This window comes from Pleurodeles waltl, chromosome 7 (genome assembly GCF_031143425.1).
Source record: "Pleurodeles waltl isolate 20211129_DDA chromosome 7, aPleWal1.hap1.20221129, whole genome shotgun sequence".
NCBI lineage: Eukaryota > Metazoa > Chordata > Amphibia > Caudata > Salamandridae > Pleurodeles > Pleurodeles waltl.
Window position 1 is genome coordinate 288506279 of NC_090446.1, and position 23555 is coordinate 288529833.

Sequence of the window (23555 nt, forward strand, 5' to 3'; positions counted from 1 at the left end):
TTTACAATTTTATGACGTGTTTTGTCTTTCTTTCAACAGTTTGACAAAAACATCCTTGACATCTGTCTTCGCATTCTAGACAGAAGCATCAACCACCGTCGGAATCCTGCTGAGGATGTCTCCCACAGAAACGACCCGATCTATATCTGTCGGGTGCTTTCAGCTATGGTATGAAAAGTTTTAATGTCATGCACTTGAATTTTTCTTTTTTTACTGTGAAGCATGACCAAATGTATTTATATTGCACATTTGACAGATTGAGCTGCTGGATGATCAATTAAAAGCAGAACCTCACCTGAAAGGGTAACATTTAGGCAGTGCTGCAAAATGTTATTACATTTTCTGTTGGGAGCTAAGTTAAAATACAGTCTTGTTACAGAGGGCATAAAATGCTGAACAACAAGCTATGGTTGAACAGATCCTTGTTGAACATACTGATCATGCTAGTAATTAACACTCTCCTCTAGCATTGTACGGTTGCACCTCCGGAGAAGTATGCCAAACTGATTGATGAATGGGTCTTATCTTATTTAAAATACCGCGACAGGGAACCAACTGATGCCCTTGGTACATTTTAGGATGCATAATTAGAAATGTTTGTGCTTGATCGCACAAAACATCTGGTGTACCTTTTTGCAATGCCTACTAAATCCTGTTATTTGCCAGTTGATCATTTGAAAATACGAGATCATATCTGACAAACTCTCCACATACTGAAATGACTGCTAGGCCTGAGGATCCCTTTAAGAGTCCTTTGCGTTGGTCGTTGAGCATCCTTGTAACTCATGTGCCGTTTATTTATCGAAAAGGTGAACCTACGTGCCAAATATTTACCTAAGTGCAGTAGGATGAAGATGGCAGTGTTGTCTTTCTAGTTGTATTGTGTTGATCTTTATAACAAATTTCCACAAGTGCTCCTAATGACAGAAAGATGTTATCTCATTGAAAAACGTTTAAGATCATGCAGTATACATGATGTTTTGCTGCAGTTGAGAGTCCACACCCATGTGGTGAAATAACTAATTTCATAAAAGAACACAGCTACATTCAACTAAACGTAACATTGCTAAATAAAGCTAAACATGACTAAGCATAAAATTAATGAATGTAAAGATAACCCAACATTGTGTACCAGTGCAGGGAAAGTACAGAAATACACAGTATTATGTTAAATACTGCACATTCTTCCCCTTTCCATATCATGCAGTGCAGTAAATTGACTTGCAGCACTCATGATTTTTTAAAAATAAATAGCCCCCAGTGTTTTTGTGGGTTACTTGACAAAATCTCCTGGCTTTTTCTGAATACAACAGAATCAGCTGCTGGTTATGCTACTATTAGATCAGTTATAGCTACAATGTTTTTCAGAAAAGTTAATCACCAGGACTCACGTTCTATTTAAAAAAATGTTTTGAGCATAATTAACGTTTTTCAGAATTTGACAGTTCCCAGCCCAGCAATACAGCCCTTGAGTGAAATTCACAAAACTATTCAGACTTTAACGATATCTTGATGTGGTGTCATAATTAAGGGTATGTGAAATTACAGTTTATGACATTTATCACTCCCGCATGAATGATGTATAATTTGAAATGAAGAAAAGTAAAAGAAAAGGGGTCCCTAAGTTGATAAGGAGAGAAAACTAGGGATTCAAATCTATCTTTGTAGCAACATGTCCCTCTCCTATAGATTTCTACATACAACCATCAATCAAAAATAGAAACTAATTATGAAAAATGTATAAATGTTCTTCCTAGTCACAAAATACATTCATTACTCACAATAACACAACAAATAGGACAAATCTGATTTCCATAAACAAATATATGTATCAATATAACACATAATTTCACTATTTTAATATTTATTCTGCTTTCTTTTGTCTAAACTCATTGGAAACAGTATTTTCAAATATCTACACCCTACTAATAGGAATCTTTCTATTCCAGCATTCTTCACATCAACTATCACTGATATTCGATGCTCTTGTAGGTATAAATTATGTTATTGCGAGTGAGTCGGGAGTCAGTCTTTGTGATTATTATCAATTGTTCTTTGTCATTGTGTCTTTATGTTAATAGTAATTTTGCTTTGGATTTTTTTATATTTTATGTATTTTTTGACTAGGAATAAAATTTACACATTTTTCGTAATTAGTTTCTATTTGTGATTGATGGTTGTATGTAGAAATCTATAGGAAAGGGAAATGTTGCTACAAAGGTATAGTTTGTAACGCCAATGCCACCATTGAGGTTTTGTATTACAAAATACAAGTAAACAAAAAGTAATTTCCCAGCCATCTCATTCTTCAGAATTCTGAGCTGCCCCAGACATCAAGATGAGGGCTCACTTAAAGCTTCAAGCCCAGCCAGGTTCCAGGAGCTCAAATACACTTGCTCAAGCGACCCCTATTGTTAGTAGGTGTGCATGAATTACAAGAAAGGCTAATAGCCTTGTTGGAAATGGCCCTTTCTCCAGGGTTGTGCCCAAATGTCTTGCATTTTTCTGACTGCCTTTTTGTTGGCTTTAGGACTCTGGGCCCTTTACCACTGTTAATCAGTGCTATAGTGCATGTGTTCTCTCCTTTAAAACTTGGTATAATTGGTCCACATCTGTTTGACTTATTTAATTAACTGTAAGTCCCTTGTAAAGTGGTATTGCGTATACCTGGGGTCTGTAAATTAAAAGCTAATAGTGGGCCGACAGCACAGATTGCATCACCCACAGAAGTAGTCTTTCAAACTTATCTCAGGCCAGGTACTGCTACATTGACTTGGTAAGTCAAACTACTTGCCAAGGCCTAAACTCCCTTTTTACTACACCTAAGTAATACCTAAGGTACCCCTATATAGCTCCATGGTTAGGGTGCTGTGTATGTAAAAGAAATGACATATTTCTTATGTGTTACATGACCTAGTTGTGAAAAAAACCTATTTCGTTTTTCACTGCTGTGAGTGCTGCTCCTCCCATAAGTTTGCAATGGGAATTCCATTATATAACTGGTGACGATTAGCGTGGGCATGTTTGATATGTTTGGAATAGTAGTGAGAAATCCTGCTCACTGATGTAGGTAGATTTTACATTACTATTTTAGAAATGCCACTTTTGGAAAGTGGCCATTTCTCTGTTCTTATATCTTTGGTGCTTTGCAGCATGACTGCACTCCATGTCTAGGGTAGTGTGGCACCCCCTCTTAGTGCATATACTCCAGGCAGCCATCCATCAGGCAGGGTTAGGTGTGACTATTGCATCTGCATTTAGCTACATCCTGATGGTATTCTTGGGCTTGGAGAGTGGGAGGTGTGGCACAATTTACACTTGAATAGGCTGAGGCCTTCTCTCACACAAAGGGCTTGTTTACCTCCTACTGATGTCTGGAACCAGAGTGGCGGAGAAGGGATATTCTTGGAACTGGTCAGTTGTGGCTGGAACTTTTCCCACCTTCTAGAAGCGGGGCACTTGGAGTATAAGTACAGGGATTCTCGCCACATGACTTTTAGAGCACTTTTGGAACCGGGACTGAACCTCTGCCAGAAGGACTGCTGGACTGCTGAAAGGACTTGTTAGACTTGGCATCCTTGGCGTGGTCTCCCCTACATTTTGGCCTCTGTTTCCCAGGTTGTTGATGTGTGCTGGACTCTGTTTTGGCTGTTTTTGATACTCTGGGCACTTTACCACAGCTATCTAGCGCTAAGGTGCAAATGATCCAATGTAAAATGTATGTGTAATTGGCTTTCCATGATTGACATATTTGATTTATTAGTAAGTCCCTAGTAAAGTGCACTAGAGGTACCAGGGCCTGTAAATCAAATGCTACTAGTGGGCCTGCCGCACTGATTGTGCCACCCATATAGGTAGCCCTGTAAACATGTCTCAGACCTGCCACTGCAGTGTCTGTGTGTGCAGTCGTGCACTACCAATTTGACTTGGCAAGTGTACCCACTTGCCAGGCCTAAACCTTGGGTGCAGTGTATGCTAAAGGTGGGACATGTACTTCTGCGTTTTACATGCTCTGACAGTAAAATACTGCCAAATTCGGTGTTCACTGTTGCAAGGCATATCTCTCTCATAGGTTAACATGAGGGCTGCCTTTAAATGTTATTAAAGCACAGATTCCCTTTTGGAGCAGATAGAAATATAGAGTTTACAGTCTCTGAGGTCACAATTTTAAAATAAATCTTTTAGTGAAGTTGTTTTTCTTATTTTGTGTTTGAAAATGCCACTTTTAGAAAGTAAGGATTTTCTTGCTAAAACCATTCTGTGACTCTGCCTGTTTGTGGATTCCCTGTCTGGGTCAGTTTGACAGTTGAGCGGTTTGCACCTCTCTCTAGACAGTGACACAAAGGGGGCTGGGGTGTAGCCTGCATATCCTGATGAGCCATCTGTGCTGGAAGGGCAGGGAGGGGTGGTCACTCACACCTGAATGGGCTGTGCCTGCCCTCACACAATGCAGTCTACAACCTCCTGGTGTGTGGCTGGGGCTTGGCCTCGACAAGAAAGGATTTTACAAACACTTGAGACTTTACTTTGAAGTTTGCCAACTTCAAAGGCAGAAAGGGGTATAAGAATTGGACCCAAAACCCCAGACTTTAGATTTCTTCAAGGATTCAAGAGTAACCTCTGTCTGGAGAAGAGCTGAAGAGCTGAGGAGAAGTGCTGCCCTGGCTATCCTGCAGTTGCTACTTCTGCCTGTGCAAGGGGACAGAGCCTGGACTTTGTTGCATTCCTGCTTGAGAAGTGACTCCAAGGGCCTGCAGTAGAACTTGCGTCCTGTTTTGAAGCCTCAGGGACAGCAAAGGCTTCACTAACCAGACCTGAGTCTACCTGCTGTGGACTGTTGCTTGCCAGAGGCTGCCATTCCAGTTCCTGGACCTGTGGAAGTGAATTCCTGGAAAACAAATAGTCTAACGATGCCAGACAATACCGTGCAAGTTGCAAAGGACGTCTCTGCGCGGAACCGCAACGCCGCTTGCCCTGAAGCTGTGAACCTTGCTGAGTACGACGAATCTGACGACCCTGTGAGCAGACGCCGCTACCCCGGAACCATGACGCCACCTGCCCTGAGGCCCTGGACCTTGTAGAAGTCTGACGACCTTGTAGGCCTCCCAGCACTGCAGCCGCTGAACCTGCACGACTTCGCTGACACCAGAATGTCGTAAGTCCAGCGTATGTGACAATCTGGCGTTATCGCAGTACCTACAGCCCTGTGATGTCATTGCGACCCCATGAGGTTGCTCCGCAGCATCGTGACTCTGCCGGACTTTGCATCTGCCAGAACCAAGGGACCGACTTCGTATCTGACACAGTTTCATCTCCATCGCCCTGTAGTGAAGACTCAACGTCGCTGTGCAACGCCTTAGTCCTTCTGCCACATCGCACCAGAACCGATGCCACATCGACCCAGCAAAGCTGCACTCCACGACTCCATGCACCAGCCTGTTTGCTACTTGATTCTTAAGGTACTGTACCTGGGGGTCAAACGACTCCGTAAACGGCACTATTGGCATTGCATTGTAGGAAACGACTCTGTCATGACGCCGCATAATACCAACTTGCAGTATTTGTGCCTCAAGGCACGGTTTTCATGCTTTTAAGTGCTAAATTCGTATTTATTTTTATCTGTATATTGTGGATAGTTATCATATTTGGTCTTATTAATTTAGATAACATAACTATTTTTCTAAACCTGTGTTGTGTCATTTTGTAGTGGTTCACTGTATTACTGTGTGTGGTGGTACAAATACTTAACACATTGTCTCTGAAGTTAAGCCTACCTGCTCGTGCCAAGCTACCAAGGGGGTGTGCGTGAGTTAGCTGAGTGTGATTCTCCTTTACCCTGACTAGAGTGAGGGTCCGTGCCTGTACAGGGAGTACCTGTCTGACAACCAAAGGCCCCATTTCTAAGAGGACTCATCTGGCCTGTTCTTCTGTGGTTGCACTGCTGCCTGCTGCCGCTGGTTGCCATAAATGTCTCCCTGGATTGCTTTTCTGCTTTTCCATGCTGCCAGTTTGTTCCTTGACCCTGGACTGCCTAGGCATTGCAGGACTGCCAGGAGGAACCGCCACTATGCGCCTTATTGTCCTGGCCTCCGTGCCCACTGCTGCCTGTTTTGTGTTCCCTCCTTTGTTCTCCCAGAGGCCAGCATGTGATTACTGGTGTTGATTTGCTGCTCCTGGTCCTGCCAATCTAGTGCCTGGGGAGTGCTATACTTTTGTGCTTCTTCCTGATGGTAGCGCAAGTGTGCTTTATTCTCAAGTCACCAACATGTAGTGGGCGCTTTATTTTTACTTTCATCCCCCTGCTGCCGTCTTCAGGAAACCCCCCTCTGCGAGGCCCTCTACTTGTGGGCAACGCGACCCCCAGCAATGAGGACTCTCTCCCTGAAGGAGAACATGGGCAGGTTAGCCTTCTCACTGCAGCCGCACTGTGCGAATCCCCTCATAGTCCCCCCGCCTCTGTCAGCAACAGATCTGCTGAGGTGGCGCAGAGGGAAACCAGTGCTGAGCCGCTATCACTGGCCAAACGAGTCAGAGCTCTAACGTGACACTGGGTGCTAGTACCTTTGCCCCAGCAACCTCGAACCTGGCAATGGGGATCCGGAAATTGCAACTGAAGCCTGCTGCCACATCTTTGAGACTGGGACTGAAGATGGCTCCTCGACTCCTGAAGGTACATTTGCCCACACCGCCAGGCCCTACCCTGGGGAATGCTTTACCTCTGTCCCGTGGCTAAGACCACCATGCATTGGGATTGTTACTGGCTCTCTTGCCGGCCTGGGAACCAATAATGTCATTGGGATCAGGGGATCCAGCGCCTCCAAGGTGCCAAAATGATACCTGCAGGTCTCCTCTGTGGATCCTACTGGGTTGTAGCTGTAGACACGAGCAGCAGATCTTTCAAGGATTCTCTGCTCAGGGGGCCAAAGAAAGTTTCACGCACCCTTCCATCGTATGCATGCCTTCCTTCTCATTGCCGCAAGTGGTGTCTGGGAACATTTTTTGGGGAGTGCTTGATCAGTTGTGGCATCTGGGGTCAGGCCCCAATCGCCACAGGAAAACAAGAATCATGCTGGGAAGCCCAGTGGAGGAGTAACTGGATTACAGCATTACCTCTTATAGGAGCGAAGGTGCAATGAGACATGTTTTTAGGGATTATCATATTCTTGGAGTGTTCTGCCCATGACCTAGCACTACCTCTCCTAGAAATTATTACATGTTGTTTTTATACAGTAGTCTGACCAGGACAACAAGGTTTTACCTAGTATGCACAATAATAAGATTTAATTATGTTTTATGACTTGATGATAATTGTTTCCCCTGCCAACCTAACAGCTGCATGTAATGTACTACAGTCATGATATGTTGTTCTTTCTACTATCCAGGATAGTGAGTACTGCATATTATGCCTGCCTAATATGCGCAAAATTAAGGTTTTATGATGATTTTGCCCTGCACATGTAATGCTAGACAGTTATCTATTTGGCAGGGTAATTACTGATTTAGCACATGCTTGGCCTATGATGTATGGATTCACAATAGAAGACATATATTTATATATAGAAAACCCTGTGTGGTGTATTAATTGTGTCACTGGTGTGAGTGTGTTGCACAAACGCTTTACACATTGCCTCTGAGGATAAGCCTGACTGCTCTGTGCCAAGTTACTAGGGGGAGTTAGTAGGGGGTGAGCAAAGGTTATCTTTAGCATGTATTACTCACCCAGACTAAAGTGTTGGTTTCTGCCTGGCTGAGGTACATGCCCTAGCCAGTGCTTAATTTGTGCTTGTTGTTTCCGGTGCTGAGCACCGGCACTTATTTTTGAGGGGTGGCACTTATTCTTTTGTCTCAAGCATTTACCTCGAGCAAAAGACACATATGGGAAGACGGAGGAAGAGAAAAACGAAAAAACATCACAATGGGAGAAAGCAGAAAGCTGCTAGAATGAGCTGAAGGGGTGAGGAGTGTCTGTAAATGGATTAATGAGGCCCAAGATGGCTTCAGGATTACCCTGCCTCAGTATTCGGTGCTCGCACATTTAATTGCAGCAGCTGCATGTTTAAGAGAGCTCTGGGCACCAGCACATTTTTTTTGGCAAATTAAGCACTGGCCCTAGCCAACCAGAAACCCCATTTCTAACTTCCCTCCTACAGATTACTATGTAGAGGGCACAGATGACCTCCTTTTAAGCTGGTTTTTCTACCTGGATAGGGTGAGGGTCCTGGGAACCCCATACCAGTGATCAGATTGCCAGTTTCTGGAATTATATAGTGGAAAACTCTGGCTGTGCTCCATTTCACAGCTCCAGCAGCATTTTCTGGCCTGCTGTGTTGCAACGGTCCCAGGACAGGGTTATGCTGGCCAAGGCAGTGGTCCTCTATTTGGTAGCAATTTAAAGCACAAGCCAACTCTCAGTCAGAGCTCCTACAGAGGCCTAGGGTTATGGTCCCCCTGCTGTGTTTCATAGTGCCCACCGCAGGGTTACCTCTGGTCCACAGAGGGCTCCCCTGTGTTGAACAACTGACTAAACCATGGAGAAGAACTATAGCAGGCCCGGTGGTGAGGCACCCTAAGCCTGGGCTCCATTTGCCACCCCACTGTTTCACAAAGTTCCAATTACACGGTTCAGCAAACCCAGTAGGGATCCCCCTCCTTTGCTGAGATTAAAAGATCTGGGGGCATATTTATACTCCATCTGCGCCGATTGTGCGTTAAAAATGTTGACGCTCAATCAGCGCAAACGTTGCCCCGTATTTAAACTTTGACGCCCGAGCCCGCGGATGACAAAATTCCGCCGTCTGCGCCATTTTTTGGATGCAGCAACCCGCCTTGCATTAATTATATGCAAGGTAGGCGTTTCCGTCCAAAAAATGGCTTAGACGCCCGTGCGTCCTATTTATGCTTTCGGGCAAAAATGACGCACGGCCGGGAGGCGGAGCCAGAAAATGACGCACAGCCCGATTTGCGTCAAAAATTAACGCCTGGGTCAGGGCAGGCGTTAAAATGGGGCAAACACACCTGTATTTAATCAGAACACACAGAACAAACAGCAGAGCAGCAGAGCAGCAACAAGGAGCCATGGAGGTGATTCTAATCCAGCGTTCACGCAGACGCAGAGCCTAGCAGCAACAACAGCAGCTACAACAACACCAGCAGGGACCCCAAAGGCAGCGCAGAAGGCAGGAGAGGATATTCCACCCAAGAACAACCCTTCAGGGCCTCAGGGAACACGACATCATACAGAGGTACCGGTTGAACTGGCAGGCCATTCAGCAGCTGCTGCGCAACATTGAACAGCAGTTGGCCCCCACTTTGGTGACACCCCGCACCATCCCAACAGAAACAAAGCTCCTTGCCGTACTTCACATGCTGGCAAGTGGCTCCTTTCAAACAAATGGTGCCCTGGTTGGCGGAATATCACAACCATCATTCTCCGCCTTTTTGCCCAAAGTACTGGATGCCATCATTCGACTGACACCCCGCCACATCTGCTTCCCTAACACACTGCAGAAGCAGCAGGAAACAAAACAGGGGTTCTACGCAATCAGTGGCTTCCCACACATCCTTGGTGCAATCGACTGCACACATGTACGCCTTGTGCCACCTGCTGCAACTGAACACCTCTACCGCAACAGGAAGCACACACATTCCATCAACGTGCAGGCCATTGTCGATCACCAGGGATTGTCACCAACATCGTGACTAAATATCCTGGGAGTGTCCATGACTCATACATCTTCTGTCACTGCACCATCAATGAACACTTCCAGGATGAACGGTATGGCAATGGACTACTTGTTGGCAAGTACAAAAACCTACTTATATACTCACTACACAGCAACCCTCTAGGACCCACAACACATACACCACAACAGCAACATGTCAACAGGAACACACTGAGGTCGTGACATCACTAGCCATGTTTCTTAAGTCGCCATTGAACCGGTCACACATTGGAAAGTACTGTACAGCCTAATGTTAAGACGTCAATGAGTGTGGTTGCCTAAATGTCACCTTCCAAATTGTAAGTGTCCCAATGACCTTTACATTAATACATTGCATAAGTTTCAAGGTATGGGATGTCCAGGGTACTTTGATATGAACGTGTTAACAACACTTTCAATTTTAACTGTGCATGGAACTATCATCTCACCCGCAGTGAAGACACATGGACACCTGTATCACAAGTCACAATGCTAGGGAGGGCACACTGTACTGCAAATCCCAAAACATACTGATGACAAACAGTCAGCAGACAAACCCTCGTTCAGCCAAGGAAACAACACAATGCAGATGGTACAGCCTAAAAGCATAGGATGTCACATTAGTACACAAAAGAGTCACAGACAACCCAAGACAACCACTGCCATTAAAGGTCTTTTCAATAGTGCCAGCTACATCAACATGATCCCAATAATTTTCTCTTGCAGCTGATCAGGGGTATGGCATCCAGCCATGGATTATGACACCATTTGGCAACCCAAGTACATCTGCAGATCGTGCATACAATGACGCCCATAGGAGGACATGCAGCATTGTCGAGTGGACCTTCGGCATCCTCAAGTCAAGGTTCCGCTGTCTCAACATCACTGGTGGTAGCCTCCTATATTCCCCTGAGAGGGTCTGTAGGATCATCCTCACATGTGCAATATTGCACAACATTTGTATCAGAAGAAGCATTCCCCTCCTAGAACCAGAGCCACACATGCCTGAAGAGGAGGATGCTGGCCTGCAACAGGAGGGGGAACTACAGAACACAGCTGCTGGTATACGCAGGCGGCAACAGATTGTAAATAATTTCTTCTGAATATGTTCACCTTCACCACTTCAGTTAACTAATTTAAATAAACACCTATTCTAATCACCATATCATGGTCTGGCTATTCCTTTTTGCACACCTTCATCTCTACTTTTCAGAATAAGAGTGTTGCCTCATGGAGCATTGCTGAGATACTGAGTAGGACACAGAACATCCCAGAGCTAATGTGATGCCTAACATACAATGGTCACATGCACACACACTCTTAATGACATATATCATGTACATATCTCCTTTGAAGGCCAATAGCAGAGGACCACAACTATTTCACACATACATGTTGAAAGCAAGGTCCAACGCAGCATATGGCACACAACTATGACACCATCACTCAATAAGGGGAAAACAAGCCTCATACATGAGGCAGTCAATGTGCTTTGGCATTACTAACAGGAATGTCTGACAAGACCCTTGACAGCAGTTAGTCCAATTGCATCCAATATTTGCAAGGAATATCTGTGACTAGAGTTCCATAGAAGCAGAACATAGACAGCACAAGTGCCACACGTATGACATGCATTGCGCACATGACATTCCATGCACATGTCAGCCCATTTCCTAACTCCTGACACACCCATGCACCTGGTCACAACCCACCTGTCAGAAGAGGTCCCTGGAATACTAAGATGTGTACCCTGATAATACCTCCTCTACACACAGAGACCAACATTAGCAAACCAGTGTGCTACACCCTTTCCTAAGGTATGCCATTGTCATAGAACATCTGACTGCATGGACATCAGGTCAATTTATACACTGTCTTCTAGTTTCAAAGCCCTGTAAGCACATGCAGATTGCTTCCCCTTGTGAAAATGTCTGTTGGCCCTTAGAATGCAAGTCTCACCTACAGGACTGGTGAGAAACAGATGCAGCCCACACCTGTGATCACCTCCATGCACACCACCCATTTCAAAAAGCACTGCCCCTGATGATGCCTGGAACAGCATAGGAGTTGCCATTATGTCAAATACACCGTCAAGCATTGATACTAATTAAGCCGTGTAACACAGCCCTTGGGTTCATTTGTCACCTTCAAAAACACAGGACGTACACAGTTTGACATGCCAACTGTCTAGTTTGTCCTCCAAACAGTCTCAGTCAGACCACTGATTACGTAACTTGTCAAGTAACTGGCTCCTGAATCACCTTGCATTCTGTCAGCCTGACTGGCAACTGTCTGTGCGTCACACTAAAGTATCCCTGTGTCTACATATGTACCACACGTGCGTAAGAAAACCTCCCATTCATCAGGGGGCATTGTGCATGGGCTTTTTCCATGCCTACCCAAATACATTGTATAGCATCATCTGCCTTTTAACTGTACCATTTGAGTTACATCCTCTTGGAAATGCAAAATTCATGGCCCATCCCTTGTCTGGGTTGCATTTATGCATGAATGACAAAGTGTAACAGTGTCCCAGGGTCATAGGCAGGGATTGGGCACGGGGCTTTCAGCACAACCAGCAACCTCTGATAATGTACATGAATAATACACAAATGTCAGAACCATGACAGTTCACACACAGCATCACAGTGCGCACAACATAGTGATGGGCTGTGTGTGGTGAATAGCTGGGAGAATAAACCGCACAGAGGCTATGATGTTCCCAGATGCAGTGGGAAGTGCAGAGGCCAACCTGTGTACAAATGTTGTAATGACACCTGCCGGAACATGACAATTGAGACATTATCTCACTCAGCACACCAAGGTTGCCCTGTTGACTGTCTCATTACACGTCTTTAGTGACAGGGTGGGACCATCCACATGTTGGTGCACATGTCCACATCTACTTTACTCACATTGATCAACAAAGGATACTCAGTAGTTACAGGAATAGCTGCCACTGACTCATGATGAGTCCTGGTCTGAACTGTGACAAATTACACCCCAAACAATCTACAGGATCATCATTGGACCACACACATGAACAAGACACCTATGTGCAATTGATCACTGGAAATATGTGGACACGTGCTTTCTTGTATGCTGGTCCACCACAGTCACTTGATAGTTGGGGCTTACTTCTATGGCCTCAACTGTGGTGTCATCATACATATGAGATTGACCCTTGTCTGTCTGTGCAAACAACATGGTACCCACTTCCTCACTGCATGTGTATGACTCACTGTGGGATTCATCAACTAGTGCCAAGGAAGCTCTTACCAATACTCTAGGACATAGGATGCAGAAAATGTGGACCATTGACATGAACATGCGTCTGCCATCCATCTGGTGCATGCTATGTCACATGTGGTGTATACGTGACCCTAAAACGTGGAAGTATACTTTACGGGTGTTGTTACATGTATGACTAACACACGCCCTTGCTCATTCCAAATTTGACTTGCATCTTAGGATTGTACACATAGACGTCACATTCATACAACCATATGTACAATAATGCTTCATGTGATATACACACATACTTGGACAATCAACACATTAGTTGTCAAAGCACACACTTTGAGCCAAAGGCATTTAGGTAGTGTACATATGTGCGTCACATTGCTATCCTCTCCTTATGACAAACATGCACAATTGTGCCACACATATATGTAGGCCACACTTATGACCATCTATGACGTCAGCCAACAGTACACATACTGTGAAGGGTGTAGTGGATGATGTTCCGCTGCAGTATGATGTCACACATGTGAACATACACCATCAACACCATACTGTCTTCAATTAGCCAATCTCTGATGTGTCCCAAATGTAAAATAAGCAAAAAACAAGTAAAAATGCCCCAAACCAGTTAATGCACTGTAATTTTGACGTCCCTAGCAGTGTGCGTCATATTTTGTTTACCAAAACTGTATTTGCGTCTTTTTTTTGACGCACAGGAGTGAATTTTAGCCCGCATCCAGATATTTGTACAGTCCATGTATCATTATGTGGATGCGGGTTAATATTCACGTCTGTGCGTAAAAAAAAAATGCCACAAATACAGTTTTGGTAAACAAAAATTACGCATAACGTGAAAAAGGCGGGACTTTTCATACAGGAAGTGATGTAATAGGATATCCTGTTTACAGATCATGTACAGTGGGTGTACTTTCACTTTCACTTTGCAGTCTATGATCCTTGTAGACTGTGTGGCTGTGTAGAGAGTGTTGTCCAGAGATTTTGTGCTGTATTTGTCCTGTGTGCTATCTGTAAAGTCCTTTTATGAAATAAATATTGTTTGTGTATACTGTAGTACTGTGTATTGTCCATTTATCTTGTGTATTTCTTGTTTGTGGGAGTCTGTTGTGGGTAGTGTTAGTTTGGGGATAGTTGGGCTCTTTTAGTGTTTAGGTTTACTTTATTTCTGTCTTTTTACCCCTACTTTCACCCATTTCCCCTTTCTATTTCTTTTACCCCTATTCCTTATCTTCAACTATAAGTATGTCTGGTAGGCCACGTCTTGGCAGGATGGGGGAAGAGGAGTTGGGGGACTTCATCTGGCTGGTGGCACATTTCTTGCCGCTCATGATCCAGCCAGGGGGCAGGGTCATACAGGGGTACCCCACAGAGGCGCACAGAATCCGGTGGGGAAAGGTGCTGCATCACCTGCAGCGTGTGTATGCCAGTCAGAGGAGTGACTACCAGCTGAAGCACCGGTGGGCTGACCTCATCACCAGGGAGCAGGATCTCTTGGACCACCTGGGAATCATGATTGGTGGCACAGTTGGTGAGTACGACAATTGTTAATGTGCACAATTAAATGCTCTGTAGTGACATCAGGGGATTAGTACAATGTCTGCCAGCTACCTTGATGACTGTGTGTAATGCTGGGGAAATATAGGGGGATCATTGATGCACTATGGCAAGGATCACATTTGCTAGCTGTCAGGTAGCACGTGCTCAGCAAACTTACAGGTAACTTTACCATGAAGGAAATTGGTGCGCCCTTTTTGTCAGCACAGCTAATAAAATAGGAGCCAATCATGTCTATATAGGGTATTATTGACAGAGAAGTACAGATGTACCAACATTTAGGCCAACTATGTTGACGCAATTGCTAAACTGACTTTAGAATCACTACATGATGCTGAAAATGAGTGCTGCCTTCACGTCAATTGATAATAGCAAAGTGGCTCAAACATTGGTCTCATGTTAGTCTGGTGAGTGTGGAAGGAAAGCGTTAACAGAAGTACTATGAATGTGTGGGATTATTGTGTTTCTTGATCTTTTTGGATACATGTCAGTTCATGATTTGAAAACATTGTGAAAAGGTGTAAGGTGCCCTCAGCTAACATCTTAAGGTGTTTGTTGGAATTAGTTGAGCCACAATCCAATTATGGATGGCAGTCCAAGTGTATGCACATGGCTTCACATCTCCATGGTTGGTGCAAATCACCCTAGCTGGGCCACATCAATTGACTATACTGTAACAACAGGATGGCTTACAGGAGTCCCTGCCCCTCCCTCTGTACATTGGGCCTATGTGCAATAAATGTGTCATGGACACAAGGCATGTTTGACTGGTAATGCAGTCCTCAAGTAACCAGGCATTGGATGTTTCTCTTGGATGCACATGATGAGACGATTAAACTCCATATTTTTTAGTGCTCACCAATTATGGGGCAAGTTTGCAACCACATGATAGTTAGGGCCAATGTATGTGTGCAGATATGTGTGTAACTGTCACAGGAGACCCATGCTATGTACAAGTTGGCCATGAAATATCAAATGTAGTACCATTATGTCTGAATGGCTGCCATGTCCTTATTCAGCCTACACATTGTAAATGATTATGAAATTGTTGCACTGTGCACAGATTTTGACCACATTTCTTCCTTCAAAACCTTACAGGTGGACCGGCACCCTACACTGTGGGAGAGGTGGCGACATTTGAGGACCCCGACCACTCCAGTAAGTTTGATATGTCTGTTATGTGTTGTGTTTGCTGGTTATGGACTCGTGTGAGTTGGACGCATAGCAAGGTGTGATGCGTTGGGCAAGTTTTTCACTTGTTCCATGAGTGGGAATGCAGTTCTCACATGTTTTTAGTTTGCCAATGCGTATCCAATGGAATCATGTAGGGATTGTAGGACATTCCTGTAGACCCCACTGTGAGTACAGGGGATAGTCATGTGTCTGACACTTGTATTACCAAGAGTCGCAATGGAAGTCAGCCCCTATTTAGTCAGCCTGTCAGACCCACATTCTCTAAGATTGGTGGAGCTAATAGCTTCCCAATAGACATCTGCTTCCTATTTACCTACGTAAGTTTGAAACAGTAGGTAGAACCTCCTAGCAGCATTTACTTCCATATGTAGTGTATCAAGTCTGTGGAACCTGAGTGTAATGGCCTAGTTGTGCATGCAATTCATGATCATGGGTGTTCTAGCTACTCTGTGTCTGATGTAAGTCAGGCCTCACTGGAAGTATATGTTGTGTACTAAGTTCTGCATTTCCTGACATGTCTGACCCTATGAGTGCTCTAGGGTTTGCTGACTCCTAATTGTAGATAGACCTTACCTGTGGTGTGTCTGTAGAGACAAACATGTGTGGAGTTGCCTATACACTCCTCGGTGTACATGTTGTTGGCAAAATATAGTTGTGTATCCACCGCCCCCCCTCAAACACGGCCATGGGTTTGTGAATGGGATACCTAGTATTGAGGCTACCAGTATGTTACACATACCTGTGAATAAGTGACGGTTTGGTTGCATACTAGTATACACACTCAGGTTTGGCACTTGGTACCATACTGGAAAGTCCAGTTACAACTTGCAGACCATGTGGCTTTAGTTTTGCTTTCCGTACACTGACATTTGTAGCCCGGCTCTTGGTGGAGGATATGCAGCATGATTCTTAAATGTTAACTGTCAGAACTCAGATTGCAAGTCAAAGCCAGTTGTTACCCATCTTGTGGGTTATGGATGTGCTTTGTGTGATGTGACCTTTGTTGTCTGGCCTGCCATATACTTCCTCAGGGACATTCAATGCTCTGTATCGTGATATGAGCTGTTACAAGTACACTAGATGTAATGTCTGATTAACTTGCTGTGCCGTTTCACACAATGCAGTTACTAATGTAGCATATCTGCATTTGTCTTCACAGCAGCTAACATGACTCCAGATCAGGTCCGTGAATTTCAGCGTCGGGCCATGCGATACCAGCACATCCTGCTGGTGGAGTCGGGGTTCCGGAGGATGGCCCGGCGATATCGCCATGAACGTGCCTCCGGGGCATGGCGAGCCTTCCCACAGGGTGGGCCTACTTTGCCCACCACAGCCACCACAGAAACAACCACCAATCAGAGCCAGGTGGCCCCACCCACAGCTGCCTCTGTTGATCCAACATCTGCTGGACTTCCTGGCCCCAGCATTGCCACCAGTGCAGGACAGCCCACACAGACCTCCTCCACCGGTACCCGGACTGCCACTGCTCCAGCTGTTGACCCTGCAGCCTTCAATAGACTTGAACATAAGATGGACAAAGTGCTGCGCAAGGTGAGCCACCTGAGCCGGGACGTGCGGCACATTAAACGGCGGGTCAAGGATATAAAGAGGACCCTCCGGAGGGCCAACCTCTAGACAGTTGAATTGATGGACATGATACCCTCCCCTCCCTCCTCTATCCTTGTTCTTATAGTCAGTGGGCTTAGGGGGCTTAGTGTTAGGTTAGTATAGACTGTTAGTTTAGTTAGTGTTAGTGGGTGGGGGTAGGGGGTCCTGCTTGTTTCTTTTTTGACTTATTACATGTGTGGGTGGGTGGGTGTCGGGCTATGTTGGGGTTCTTGTGTGTAAAAAAAAAAAAAAAGAATAAAAAAAATAAAATACCAAAAAAATATATATTTGTTTAGGATAGTATAGTATGTGTTTCGGTTAGTATGTGATGTCCTCAATGTGTCCCGTCTCATAAGTGGGGTGGGGGGTAGATATTTAGAACGTTTCGTTACATGTGATTAATAAGTGTAGCTTAGGTTAGTTAGGGACCGTTGTGGGTAATGAGTAGTCAGGGTAGATTAGGGTAGGTAAGATTTTTCCTTGAGTTTCCTCATCTATGGTTAGCTTTTAATAAATATTTGGTTACCCCTTAATAGTATGTGTTGAATGGTACTTGATCGTGGGTTTGGATTCAGTGTACATCAATTTTGTACTATAATATCTGTGTCCTATGCTACAAACAAATCCCAACTGAGCTATACGATTGGCAGCTACCCCAGAGCTACCTTGCAAAGTGTCTACCCTTTGTTGCAAACACAAATCACAGTTAATATGGTTCCCAATGTGTTTCTGTTGATAAGTGTGTTTTCAAAGTCACTAACAGTGCTTCCAGACTTGATATTGGGGAAACAGTTTTAGGTCTGCCTGCAGTGTGATGATCATGCACACCCTTATAAGATGAATTATCATGGGTAATCTTGTATTCTTGTCTTCATGACCCTCATACATCATTTGTGACACAGTTTGGCATGATTACCTATTTGTATGTTAACTCAGACACCTTCATTTGTGCAGTTTTTTTTTTGTATTTACTTAGATTAGTGTGGCATGTTTATTGTGTTATTTTTGCATGTTGACAACATTTAGCGGGCACTATTTGATGACATAGTTATCCCCTGAGAAAGCATTCTTCTGTCCTACACAGCATGGTGGTGTATGGTTTCTCACTTCATCAGATTATTCCCTCAGGATGGGCAGAGTATGATGCAGTCATGGTCACTGTGCAGATTTCTCTAACTACATAATATCTGGACAGTTGTATTGAGAAGCTACGTAATTTGACAGTAGGCACATTTCAGTTATCTACTGCACGGTTGATGTGTCACATTACACAGAGACAAAGTGGTTGTGTAAGTGCTATTTATTGAAAAGTGCTGTAGTGCTATATGTACATTGTCCATGATTGTGAGTCCATTATAGAGATATCTTCCATTGTGATCCAACACAAGGATTTACCAAAATGCTTTTGTCATGCTGGGGTTGCTGTTTCAGTCAGAGGGACAGACTTAGCCAATGAGTAGGAGAGAGACAATCACTGGGCGCTGGGTGACAAGATATACAGTGGTTAGTAGAACAGTGCTTGAGTACAGTTGTTGTAAGACTGTCATGTTTCAAAACGCAGGACTTTGGTAATAGTTGGCCATGTGGCAGGGACTAGTGCTTCCGGGAACTTTTCCTTGTGAATGTGATCTGTTCCATGTCTTCTTCTTCTGATGTGTGTGTTGCCTGCTTTGTCCTTGTTGTTGTTGGTTGTGAAGGGGCAACACACACCTCAGTGTTAGAAGACGTGGAGTCAGACATCCCGGTCGCTGCTCCCTGTGAAGGTCTTAAGGGCAGTACTGCTGCAAGGAGGGCCTGCTGGTTCTTGAGAATAGCAGCCACATCACAATGGTAGGCAGCCAGGTCGGCCTTGAGGGAGTCATGATTGCATTCGTGCATGCAGTGGAAGGTTTGGGGTGCAATGTGTTGTGGCAACTCCCTTACTGCAGTGGTGAATTCCTTGACAGTTTCTTGTAGTCCGTGCAGTATGGATGTTAGGGCTTGCAAAGCTGCTGCCTGATCTGCAGATGACATGATGCACGAACGCATCCCCTCAAGGCTGGCTGCCATAGTTTGCATCCCCACCCGCACCTCCTTGGCCAGCTCCCGCTGTACTCCAACTACAGTTCTCTTAAAGCTGGTGCCAGTGTCGTCTGAGTCCACAGCTGTATTGGAGCTGGCAGGTCTTACAATTGGGGTGGTGGGTGGATCCTCTGCGATGGCTGCTTGTTCTGTGCTCCTCCTTGTGACTGAAGGTGGGGTCTGGAGGGTTTCAAGGACCTTTTGGATAGTCTCCTGGGGAATGTTTATCGGCTCGTCATCCATGTCATCAGGGAAATCTGGGACAGGCATATCAGCAGGAGATCCATCTTCCTCTGCAATGAAACAGGGTACAATTAGTGTGTCTGTGTTGTGGCAATTTTGATGTGACGTGCCTGCCTTTTGATGAATTCACTTTGTGATCTTGTTTTGTGTTAATTTCTCCAGTCCTTCAGATAGACATTCTTCCAGGCCTATGGCCCACCTGTGTGTCACATGTATGTTATTGAGTTATCAGACTTGTCAGCCTCATTGCCTCTAGCTGTTGGTTTATGCCAAATAGTGAATTGCCACCTTCTTTTCCTACTCGACCCTCCGTGTACATCCATTCTCATGGTGGGACCTTTCACTGGCTGTGGGTGTTCTGATGGCCCTGGCAGCACACTTAACAATCTGGACCTGCCCCAATCTCTGATCTTTCACATCCACTTAAATGCATTTGACATGTGGCATATCCTATGCATGGCAATGTTATGATCCGATTTGGATGCTGACATTGGTAATGTGTCCTGCCGATGTTGGGGAATGTGTGTTACATTGGATTGCCCTGATAATCGTATCAGTGTCTTATTTCCTCCTCTGACTGTGCAGGTGTATTTCAGTGACCAGTTCCATGTGTCCCCCCCTCAATGCTGTTTTCTGAGCAGTATGACATTTGGGATGTTGCATTGTTACCCAGGCACAGGATGGACCCCGACATATGCAGCATGGGTGTGACCTTAGTGCTGTGTTGCTCCTATTGATGTTTACATTGGCCGATGTTTGCGACAACTATGGGCATTGACATTTGAGAGTACTGGGGCCTTTGTCTTGTTTCTGGGGATTGTTGCAGTTGTCATCCTCACCCCCTAATATAGGTATGTATGATCCATGGGGAGGTTACTGCCATTGGCTACTTGAGCTGCACACAGAGCAGAGGTGGTAGTGGCACCTGTTGTTGCAGTTACATTCCAGTTGTTGGTATGGGTAGAGGTTGTTAATAGGGCCCTAGTTAATGTAGGGGGTATGATGGCTGACGTGCTCCATCGTTGGCATGACAGCATGCCCCCATGGGACTGTTGTTGGTGTTGTGAAATGGTGTGCCCCAGGTCTTCTCAGAACGGGCCATGCCCCCCTGCCGTGCCCCTTTGCCCATGCCACTCCATGTATTAGATGACTTCCATGCATTTAGTGGTCGGTATCCCCCCCGGTTGTAGTTGACATTAGTGCATTTTAATTCCCCATGCGACTTACCCTGCATGCGCGTTGTCTCCTGGTAGTCTGCGCTGTCCTGTCCTTGAATCCCTGTGACAATCTCCTCAGGGATGACGGCTGCGACCATCTCCTCCATGTGGTCCAGGGCCTCCTCGTGTGCCGGACTCCCCCCTCCAGTCTGCAGTGCTGCCTTCCTGTTTCTGGCCATCTTTTCCTTGGTCCTGCGCTTGCAGTCATGCCAGCGTTTCTTGCACTCAATGACTGTTCTGCGTACTTTTGCCTTACTGTTAATCTTGTCTACAATTTGTAGCCATATAGCCTCTCTCCTACTGATTGGCAACTTGGATGTGACAAACAGTTGGTGCTGATGTTCCGTCACCTCTTTAACCAGAATTTCCTGCTCCTCTGCACTAAAGCAACACTTTCTTTTCCTCTTAAAAGTGTCCTGGTTCTTGTGTGGGTCCTTCTGGCTGGTTCCTGGTCTGCTGTCATCTTCCTGGGGTCTGTAGTGGCGTCTGGGATCCATTTTGGCTCTCCTCTGGTGAAATGGCTGTGTTCGCTGTGTTTTTTTACGCTATTGCGTCAAAAAAAACTGCGCATATCCGGTTTGCGGTGTCGTAAATCGACCCACAGTCATTTTCGCTGCATTAACGTCGTTTTCCTTTACGACTTGATGCCGCGGTGTGCGTCAAAAATAATGACTCCCACCTGTTGTTTGCGCCGCCATGCGTCAAAGTATAAATATGACGCCCGCAAGGCGCACCAAAATGGCGTTAGCCAGCGGTAATATTTTTTACGCAAAACTGCGCTGGCGCAGTTTTGTGTCAAAAAGTATAAATATGGGCCCTGATCTGGCCCATCGTGAGAGCTCGAGCAGGCCTGAAATGAGTGGTTTCCTGGGAATCAGCTCCCTCTGCTGGGGTGCTGTGTCACAAAGTGCCAGGACCAGCCTGTTCTGGTGCCTTGAGGCCTCCCCTGCTTTGCCTGGGTTAAAAACCCTGACCATGACTCTGGTCGGGATCCAGAAGTCCCATGTATGATCGTCTGGTCCTGGGTTCCTTTTGCCAGTGTCTAGGACCGGGTTCTATAAGCTCCAGGCTCCCCTACTTCACAGAGTTAAAAAACAGTAACCAGGCCCCTGATCAAAGCTCCAGTAGACCTGGAGGTGTATGGCCCAGGTCCTGAGCTCCATTCCCCAACGCACCATGTCACAAGCACTCAGGATGGGATTCAGCGGAACCCAACAGTCCTCCTCTACTTTGCTGGAGTAAAATGATCTATCTAGTCCCAGAGTCAGAGCACTAGTATGCCTGTAAGTATGGTCCCTAGGGCTTGGACTTCATTCACTAGTATGCTGCTTTACAAAGTGCATAGTATTGAATTCCTCAAACCCTGTTTCCCTGGAGACTGAGGGGAAAGTTCTGCCTGTGCCTGAGGTCAATTCTCCATGAAACCCTGTGCCTGCCTGTGCCTGTCAGAGGCTCTCTATTGCCCTCTCCCTAGCTTGCAAAGTCCATCCATGCATGTTTGGCCCCTCCAAGGGTAAACAGAAACTTTTTAAAAGGCACTGTGGCACTGTTGGCCATCTGGTTGTTCCGAGTCTGGACATCTGATCACACATGGCATATGAATGTATGGGTGCATCCTTATGGCCAAGCACGATGAGAGCTCAGCCCAGTGAGTGCTCCAGGTGCTTGTGCACATTTAGTTGAAATCTCAGCCCCTCTGTCACCAGTGTACCCAGATTACAAGAAAGGCTACTGACCTTCCCTCAAACTACTGAGTGAAAGGTGCTTGGAACTCATTAGTCATCTGGCTGATCTCCCTGGCCACCAAAGTCCTGGAGGATAGATCCATGGCTACCTTCCATTCTCCTCATCAGCCCATCAAAGAGCCACCCTACTTGGGGAACAGGCAGGGATGCAAAGCGGACAACCCTGTTCAGGTCTGCTTGCACAACAACTGTCTAGCAAGCACTGTACTCTGATTGATAGGGTACAGTTGGTCTGTTAAGGGAATGGACGTGTTAGCCAGCCTCAGCCTTTGTTTCAAACAAAGCATTTCCACCAAACCTGGGGCTGTCTTTCTTGAGGGTGTCCCTCTTCAGGGAGGATACCCTCACAAAAGAGTCTTCAGATCCAGCAAAATGAAGGCTGAGTAGCCCAGCACCTTGACCCTTTGTGGTTTGTCCTGGTTGTATGGAGTTGTGTGGCACTATCCATAGATGCCGTCTTGTAGCTCAGGACCCATTAGACACATTATTGCTCCTTGTCACGCAGCACATTTCTACAGCAGTTTGGAATGACTGTTCAATGGGTTTTCACCTCCATCTATGCTGATATTGAGGCCTAAATGTCTACATCTCACTGAAGCTGCATATTGACCTGTTTCTATCTTCCCTTATACTAGAGCACATGCTCTGTCCTCTCAAACACTGCAGGGCAGCAGGGTCCGGAGGGGTGCAAAGGTCGGTTGGGGATTAGCATGTGGTTCCTCCTCCAGTAGGTGTAGTTGATCCTGCCAATAGCATATGCATGTCATAAAGATTAAGCCATGCATGTGTGAGTACACATGACTGGTCACTGTGAAACATCAAATGGCTTATTAAATCTATTATGGTTCCTTTTATCACTCTATCTGCTACACCTGTAGTTGTGGCAATTCTAGGGCTAATACATGCAGTCTAGTGCTGACCTCTGAGATGGTTCCATTTATCAGACTAAAACTAATATGATAACTATGATA

General features: G+C 45.4%; 1 protein-coding gene across 1 annotated transcript in view; it reads left to right on the forward strand.

Annotated features, from left to right (window-relative positions):
* Positions 1-23555, forward strand: part of LOC138304024 (protein-glutamine gamma-glutamyltransferase E-like) — a 331092-nt gene that overhangs the window by 53625 nt on the left and 253912 nt on the right. The window contains exon 5 of the mRNA XM_069243676.1: positions 40-168. Within this exon, the coding sequence (XP_069099777.1) occupies positions 40-168 (129 nt within the window). The remainder of the gene's footprint in view (positions 1-39; positions 169-23555) is intronic.